Raw genomic sequence first — 9,096 nt, forward strand, 5'->3', positions numbered from 1 at the left:
CACGAGATGTTATTTCTGACATGTCACAAGAAGAGAGTATTAGCTATGGTTAAAAACTCTCGATTCTTGTTCTGCGTTTCAGCCTCACTCCTCTGCACGACGGATGGGCTCGGGTCTCACAGAAACAGAGAGAACCTGTATCTCACTTTCCACTTAGGTTACCGGTTTGGAAATTTTCAAGACTTTCTTCCTCTCCTCTCCTGGGCCCGCTGCCACCACCAAGCTCGCCTTCACATTTTCCTTTAGATCTAACCCCTCAGTGATGGCCACGAAAAAGCTCCCTTGATGGAAATCTCCCTTTCGTTTCCAGGTGCTGGAGGTGGGCCCCCCCTGAAATGGTGAGAAGCGAAGTTCGTGTTTGTTTCTCACTTCTCCCCTGCAGGTGACCCCCGAGGAGTTCATGAACTACTACGCGGGGGTGAGCGCGTCCATCGACACCGATGTGTATTTCATCGTCATGATGAGGACCGCCTGGAAGCTCTAACCGTGTGGACTGGGGGCCGAGGCCTTGGGGCCAGCCACGTGGCTCCAAATGACTCAGTGTCAGCCCCCAAACAGGATCATATTTGAGTTCACGGGCATCCCAGCGTTTCTTCCATGTCCACAGCACTGTCTAGGGCAGAAATAAAGACCCTGAGTAGTTCATGTGGTCCAGCTTCTCTGAGCCTGTTTCCTTAGATCTAAGACAGAAATGAGCTGAAATAAGGTCTGTAAAGCTCCCCGAACCAGGCTGACGATGTCTAGTCGTTGAATGATTAGATGGCAGGTGTCTAATACACACGAGGTGTCTTCCTTGGCCAGTGATAAGATTTGGAATATTTTAATTATAATTCCCGCCCAGGTGCCCACAGTCTTTCTCCACTTCCTTTTAGAAGGTTTGTTTCCAGGTGGGAGAGTTCGTCTGTCTTCATGACTGTCAGTGTTTCGGTGCTTCCGTCCCGGTTTGGGGACCAGAAGGAGACCACGCGTTGGTCTCAGCCCCCATCACTAGATGTTGAGTTTCTCTGCCCACGGTTTAGGGAAGCCTTGGTTTGTGAACGGGTTTCAATGACATTTGGGGGTCATTTTAAAGGCTGGTGCGAGACGGAAGGCTGTTTCCTTGAGCAGCAGAGCACAACCGTTCAAAGTGTTTCTGTGGCTGGAGTCTGAGGCTGGGCTGCGCTCTCCAACTCTAGGTGGGGCGTCTTGCCTGGGAGGGGGCAGACCACATCCCCAGGCCCACAGCTGGAGGAATGCTCCTCGCTCCGCTCCTGCAGCCAGCCAGCGGTGATGAAGTTCCCACAGGCACGGAGAGGTCAGTGTGGCGTAGACCAGCATCACGGGCACACTCCGAAGCAGACTGTCTGTCCTGACACTTCATGGCTCCAAGCATTCTCCCTGCAGCTCTCAGCCTTGGGTTCATGTTGTCAGTGTGTGAGGATCACCCTAGGAAAGTCTTGTGAACCACGGCAGCCTGAGCTACTGGAAAATAGAGGCTGAAACTACAGCATTAGCACTGGTGCTCTGTATCGGGGCCAGAGAGAAAAACCCACAGTGACTGGCCGGCCCTCTGGCTGTGGTGCTGGACGCAATGGCCACACCGTCCTGCTCCTCAGGGGCAGCCCCTCTTCTTAGCGCCTCTGTCCCTGGCTGCACTCATGCCCTGGTTGGGGAACATGGGTTGCAACAATGGTATCCTTTAAGATCTTCCATATTTAAGTGACTCTGGATTGAGCATCTGCACATAGTCGCCATGTTTTGTATCAGTTCGCTTGTTTACTTTTCACTTCTGAGACTTGGAAGTTGAGATCAGGATAGACACTGATCTAAAAACTGTGAAAATAGATGTTTTTTTTAAAAGGGTTTATTTACTCTTTAAAGAAAGATTTTATTTATTTATTTTAGAGAGGGAAGGGAGGGAGATAGAGAGAGAAACATCAATGTACGGTTGCTGGGGGTCATGGCCTGCAACCCAGGCATGTACCCTGACTGGGAATCAAACCTGTGACACTTTGGTTCACAGCCTGAGTTCAATCCACTGAGCTACTCCTGCCGGGGCTAAAATAGATGTTTTCAGATGTGAACCAGCACAGTCATTAAAGAGGATGCCTTGCATTGTTGGTTGTTGAGAAGCTGAATTCTCGTCATGCTCACAGGCTGGACGGAGGACTTATTCTTGAGGACAGGGGCCTCCCGGGAGGAGCGAGCTCTTTTGGGAATTAATTGCACAGGTCTGGTTTTCCACTGGATTTATTTTCTAGGCTTCTATAGAGGTCGGCAGGCTAGAGATGCCAAGTGTTACAAGGAAATACATAGACATGATGGAGAAATGCAGAAGAAATAGTGAAGAAATGTGTAGAAGAAATATCCACGTTTTCTGCAGCTTGCACCTTGCAGATTATGGCTAAAGAGAGGTCCCCGGTTTCCTGGACATGCTAGATTTGAAGCTTACTGCTCCAGATAGATTTGTGTCTTTGATTCTGGGGATGACTCATGCCTCTGCCTCACTCGGGCCGTGGCGGTAGCATGTGACTCTGAACAGGGATGAGGTTGCAGCTATCAGCTTCGTCTTCCCCTGTTGCATTGGCTTCCTGTCTAGTTGGGGCACAGGGCACAGCTATCAGATTGGAGATAACCCGTGCCTCACAGTGTAGTTGGTCCCATTCAGTTGCCTCCCCGCTAGCGGATTTGGTCTGGGCCCTCAAGCAATGATTCCACCGAGGCCCTCTCGCCTTCTGTGCTGGAGATCTAACAACCTTACGGCCTGGTGGGAGGAACACAGAAAGGTCATTAAAGATCACTTGTTAATGCTTTTCTGGATCTATTTTCTGTTTACTTAACCCACCCAATTTAAACATCGCCCCACTGCAATTTAAAAAGTAAACACTTGAGTTAAAATATAAAACACAATACAAAGTTTGCAAAGCAACCCTTGGAATAACCTTACCTTTTGGGCTTCGACACCAGATAGGAAGTAAATGATCAAAGAAATAAACAAAAGAACAAAGGGAAGAGGATGCAATTAACAGCTTTTTATGAAACAGGAACAATGTGTGTAAAAATTCTGAGAACCAGGTTTGGTCAGAACAAGCCCCCCGTATCAGCGTTGAATCCAGGTTCTAACTCCCCGCAGGGCAACCTAGGCAAGGATGGAGGGGACCCCGACTCAGCCTCTGGTTCATACCCTGCCTGAGTTCCATTCATAATGTGGATGCGAAATCTAACAGTCGCTGAGTTGAATTGTAGACTGGGGCAGAATTCCAGCCAGTCTGTGGGGCTGGTTCCCACAGACATTCTCACCTTAACAGGATTTCTTCCCAGACCCAGATGGCACTTTGGAGGACGTTGTGTGGCTTTGTGGTTGGATGGCAGGTGGGGGTCACACTGCATACCCTGATAGCAAGCAGCTTTGAAGGCGGGGCGGGAGGCCTCCTGCAAGTAGGCCTCAGATCGACTTTGCACACATCGAGGTTTTAGGTTGAAAATACATCCCGTCGATAAGCACTGACTGAGCCGCTGCCACGTGCCGTGTTCTAGTCCAGGCTGTGAGGGTAGACCTATGAGCTAGAACAAATGCAACCAAAACCACTGGCTCTCAAACCAAACTAACAGCCCGTGGTTATTAAGCGATCAGAGAGGCAGGGAAGCATAGGTTCTTCAACTCCCCTCTCTGAGTCTCATCCCGCTTCCGGAGCCAGGACAGGGGTGGCCGCTCATAGGGCAGCGTGTTGGGGAATATGTAATGCATCTGTTGAATGTAGACAATCTATCAGGACAAGGCAAGGCAAGTCCCCCTCTGTCCTTGGAGGCAGATATTGGCCCTTCTCTTCTCTTGGCCAATGCGGGTGCTTCCCTGAGCCACGAGGGTAGAAGTGGGAAATGTTTCCGCCCCCATCAGGCCACCCAGGGGTGTCATCTGCTCTGCTGATGTTTAATCTGTCGGAGACGTTAAATTAACGGATGTATTCTTGGATGGTGGGTGGGGGCCTTCTCCTCCTCCTCCTCCAGGAAATTCTACTAACACCCTCTGGGTAGTGTACCTTTTTGGAGTTATGCTTACCTCTTTTGGCATAACATGAAAAAACCTCAGAAATTCCAGTTTCCAAGATTAGTCAACAAACTTGCTTTTCTGGAAATTATAGGCTATTCTTTTAAATAAAGAGCCTGTTGAAAGTAGCAGCAGCATTTTCACATTTTAGAAATGTTTGTGATTCCAGGAAAAGCCAGGTTTCTGAGGGACCGATAGACTGCCACATAACGTTGTCTGCGTGTAATCAATTCTTCTGAAAGCCAATGATTCTAAGCACGGTTTTACTTCTCCAAGTTGCTCATATGAGAACTGCTTAACATCGATGGAGATAGCTGGTTCTTTTACTGTGATAAAAAATGCCGCACTAAGTAAAACCCCTAAAATTTTGTTCTGAAACAGATCCCAGTGTAATGGGTTGAAAGAAACCCAAACAAATGATTGATGGGGCTTCTGAGACCATTGCTGTGTGAGAAGCATTCTCTCTGTCCTCTCAGGGGTGTGGTGAGGGGTTGTGGTGAAACAGTTCTTCCTCTCTGAGACGAGCACGGCTTCTGGTCTCCCCCTCACACCTGCTCCGCCAAAGCCAGTGTGATCCCTCAGCCAAACAGGGTGGAAGGTGCTCCCCAGGGGGGGGACGCACTGAAAACACGAGTAGCCGACCAGTAGCCGAGGTTTTAATGCGGGATCTCGCAACTACCGGGAAGGCATATTGCACCAGGGAAAGAAAATGTCAACGTGTGATAGCCGACTTCTTTTGTTCCAGAGGCTTCTCCCTCTTCATCATAAAGGGAAATGATTTATCTAGCATTGCCCTGGAGTGTGGTACAAACCCCAGCAGCAATTTCTGTTTCACCAAAGAGCTTGTGAGCACCATGAATTTCCAGCTGCTGTTCTTGCTTCCAACACCGAACCGGTGACAAGCAGCTGCAGTGTGCGGAGGGGCACAGCCCGCTTTGCATCACGCCGCCCGCGTCATCAGCATCCACCTACAACTTCCTTCAGGTCTGGCCCCGTGGTAAAGCTATGAGGGACCCAGAACCTAAGTGCCTGGGATGAAGCAAGATCTGAGTATCTAGTTGGTAATCCTGCCATTTCTTTACTGACCTTAACACGTGGCCCTCAGAGACTGGTATCGATTCTGGGAACATCATGATCTTGAACTTGAAAGGTTTGAGTCGCTAGTTTCCTAGAAACGCTCAGGCCACCTGCAGAACTGATGCTAATCGGTGCTCTGAGAGAGAGCCTGAGAGAGAGCCTTCCAACAGAAGGAAGACCTGCAATTGAGAGAAAGTGACAGGTGGCTGAGCGGCTGCTTCTCCCAGGGCTACAGCGAGCCTCCCAGTGGCTGCACGCTGATGGGATAAAGCGCTGTGCAGACGCAGGCCATTATCGGAGGTCAGGCACTAGCTACCTCCGGAAACCCGGATCGCCCCTCTGGTTTCTAAGGAGACTGGGAAATAAAACGCCGTTCCACACGTTTCATACCTAGTCATGCCTAAGATCTCATTTGGCGGCATCATTCAATATCCATTTACCTTTCTTTAAAGCTGCAAAGTGAATGTGGTAAATTACCGCTAATTCAAAGTGAACATGGCGGATTACTACTAATTGAGTTCATTGAGATAGAGTTGGAGTGAAAATTTGTTTTATCCATCCTAAAAAGGAGGGTGGAGGTTGTGAACCAAGTCAGCCATTTAAACAAGGGTATGAAGGCTGTGCCTAACTACATTCCTACGTGTTTTACAGACGCACAGAGATAATTATTTGCATGTAAATATAAGTAGTATGTTAGTCATAAAAATTTCCCACATGCTCTTTGAAACAGTCCCAGGTCCCTCTTTAGCTGACAACACTTTATTTGCATAACTGTAACACCAGCTACTTTCTAGGTAGGGTGATGTTCCTCTGTGTCAATCTTATCTTGATAATATTTCAAAATTGAAATTGAATAGAAATGATGCTCGAAAATAAGGTTAAAGCAGAATTTCCAAGATATCTGTCCTATGAATTAAAACATATTTTTGTTTATAAAGCTATACATGACTCCTAGTGGTAAGCTATGCATGCACTGAAAGCAAGAACTTGTCGCTACGGGCAGTCTGTGGGACATCATTCCTAGAACTAGAAATTAAGTTCTTAAGGGACGAAGTTTAATTTATAATACCAACCATGTCATTTTTTTTTGTATTATCAGATTCTGCTTTGCCATCGGTGTGGTTCTGATTTAAGAGAATTTCCTCAATTTACGTCTTGAAACATTAGCTACACTTGTTATAAAAAAAGTTCATCTAGCTTTGTATTTAACACCATGAAAGTGTTAACAAATATACTTCTTCTTATTAGCTATCACGTTACATGCCATGCTTCTTTGAAAGTTTACTTCCCCGATGGTGCTTTTGGACCATTTAAAAATGTTACTTGTGCGATGTTTCAGTACCAGGTGATAAAAGTCCTTCCTTGAAAACGACAAGGGCCTGTTCAGGCTGTACTCTCTTGTGCTCTTAAAAGAACAAAATGTAATTACCCACAAAACCGTTCTTTTGACAGGCCAGAAGGAGAGCTTGGACATTTGACACCAGCATTCCTTTCCCTGCAGGGTTGGACTGCCCAGCCGGCCGGCCAAGCCAGTTCCCAGAAGGCTGAGCCACTCAGTAATCTTCTGGGGCCATGCGGAATGGCTTGCTTGATGGGCTGGTGTTAGGCAACAGGGGAGGAGGGTAAGAGGAGGGAGAGAGAGATGGAGCCCTGGGGCTGACTCCTGCTCTTTGTGTCTTTGCTTTTAACTGCCTTGCCCAGTATAGGCAGCCTGGGGCCCCTGGGGAAGCTCTAACACATGTCCTGGCCCAGCTGAGCAGGTGGAAGAGTTGGCCTTCAGCAACTCCCCTGTGGCTAGTCACCACGCCCTGGTGCCGAATGAATGCCGGGCATCACTGCTCCTTCCCGGAGGCCCAAGCACTCTGGGACATGCCCCATTCGCTGGTTCTGTCCCTGCCTTTGTGTTTGGTCCAGACTCCCTCCCCCTGAAGAGTTTTTATCTATTCATTCAGTCATTGCCTTCTCTGTCCTAGAGCAGTGATAACGAGCAGAGAAGGAGCAGACAAAGTCTGATCCGGAGCGGCGCCGTCCTGCAGAAGTTTCTGTGAAGGCGGAGACGTGGTGTGTCTGTGTTCTTCCAATGTCAGCCGCTGGCCACCTCGTGGCTGTCAAGTGGCTGCAAATGTGACCGAGGAACTCGATTTTTCATTATGTTTAATTTAAATTAATTTAAATTTTAAGAAGCCACATGTGGCTAATGGTTATTGTATGGGATAGCACAAGTCTAGAGATTTTTATCTTAATCCAAAAACATGATGCCTATGGGGAGCTGTAGCTGGCCAGCGGGCAGGCGAGTCTCCGGTGGCCCTTGTGAATGCCCCATCTCAGAGAGCCTCCTCAGAGGGGAAAGGCAAGCCGGGGACCCCCACCCACCTGACCCAGCTTAACTGCTGGGGGCAGATCAGGCTCAACCCCAAATAAAATATTTGAGGAAGAAGGTGAAATGCTCTCCTACGGTGCACATTCTGACACGATTTCCTTCTTTTTCCCTTGCCTGTATCCCCTTCAGGTCTCAGAAGACGACTTTCTGAACTATTACGCTGGTGTTAGTGCCTCTATCGACACGGATGCCTATTTCGTTTTAATGATGACAACATCCTGGAGATTATGACCTCTGTCTGTTAATTAATTCTCCTGGAAATCGGGGACTCTTGGAGCGTGGGCTGAGTTCGAAAGAAGTCCAAGGCTATAGATTTTAATAAGGTATAAGCTAAAGTTTCTGAAAGACCTGGGATTGTCAAGGCGATGGAACTTCACTCGTCTTACTTAACTACCGGGAATGTGTTCATTTCCTGAAATGCCTGAAGATATATGTTTAAATCATAAAGAAATACAAAAGAAGGAAGGAAGGGAGGGAGGGAGAGGACCATGAAGTGAGGCTGGGAGGTAGTTCTCAGGTGAAACAACAGACTTCTCATTAGAGCCTTCCTCTTACCAGGTGCAAACACAGCTGCTTCCCTGCACCTCCCCTTTACTTGCTGCCCTGGGGGCCTGTAGCAGGAGGTGCTCATAAAAATACTGGAGGGACGTTTGACTGTAAAATGTCCTGAGCTTACTTATTTTAATGTTTCTCTTAGTGAATACTTCATAAATAAAATTGATTTTATTCTAAAATGTAATGACTTTGGGGCTTCTTTTGTATTATAATTCAGGGACTTGTAAACTCCGTCAATCCCCAGGCTCGCATGAAGAGCGGACAGAGGGCAGCTGGAGAGGAAAGGAGGGTGAGGGAGCCCGGTGGGGGGGGCCCGCTGGACCGCAGCTGCGCTCTCACGGCGGGTCTCGCTCCCTGGACCAGCCTGGAGGACGGAGGAGAATGCACAGGGGAAAGGTAGGGCCTATGGAACCCTTGCAGGCTTTCTGGAGCTTTCGGGGAACCGGGGAGGAGCACTTTGAAGCTATTTTTGGGAATTCATCTTCTCACCACTTCCCGGTGCCTGTACAAGGCAGGTGATGTCAGGGTTTCTGACCCATTCTTCTTCCTCGAATTCACTGCTCCCCAGGAAGCAAAAATGTAAGTTGATCAGGTACACACCCACATACCCTTTGCCTTGGAAAAGGGGTGGAGGAGAGGGTGGGGGAAGAGATGGAAGAAAAAAAACTGTGCTTCTCAAATGTGAACGAGAGTGCAAATCACGTGGGGATCGTGTTAAAATGCGGATTCTGATTCAGAAGTCTGGGGAGGGGTTCGAACGTCAGCCTCTCTAACAAGCTCCCCTGTAAGTTGATGCCTCTGGTCTTCCACTGACACTTGGAGTAGCAAGGGGCAGGAGAGGTCAGCTTGAACATTGCCAGTGCCAGCTTATCATTTGCCTACCTTTGGTTGACCATTATCATTTATGATTTTTGAGAGCTGGTCCGGTCTCTTCTTGTCTTTGAAATCATAAAACTATGAAGGAAGCATCTAAGAGAATGCATGTGCCTCCCAGTACATTTAGGAGAGTAATGGGACTTCCCAAGGCTTTGTCTGGTGGCAACGGAAAATTTCTCAT

At 48.1% G+C, this 9,096-nt stretch overlaps 1 protein-coding gene across 3 annotated transcripts in view; it reads left to right on the forward strand.

The window, feature by feature from the left end:
* Positions 1–8,361, forward strand: part of CAPSL (calcyphosine like) — a 30,834-nt gene extending 22,473 nt beyond the window's left edge. The window contains exon 5 of one of the 3 annotated variants that reach the window (XM_036020213.1): positions 7,614–8,361. In XM_036020213.1, the coding sequence (XP_035876106.1) occupies positions 7,614–7,715 (102 nt within the window). In that variant the 3' untranslated portion in view covers positions 7,716–8,361. Of the gene's footprint in view, positions 1–310; positions 650–7,613 lie in introns of those variants that run through there. The other 2 variants (XM_028525822.2, XM_036020214.1) reach the window with 2 other exon arrangements.
* The last annotated feature ends 735 nt before the right edge of the window (positions 8,362–9,096 follow it).

The sequence above is a fragment of the Phyllostomus discolor genome, chromosome 3 (genome assembly GCF_004126475.2).
Source record: "Phyllostomus discolor isolate MPI-MPIP mPhyDis1 chromosome 3, mPhyDis1.pri.v3, whole genome shotgun sequence".
Lineage (NCBI taxonomy): Eukaryota > Metazoa > Chordata > Mammalia > Chiroptera > Phyllostomidae > Phyllostomus > Phyllostomus discolor.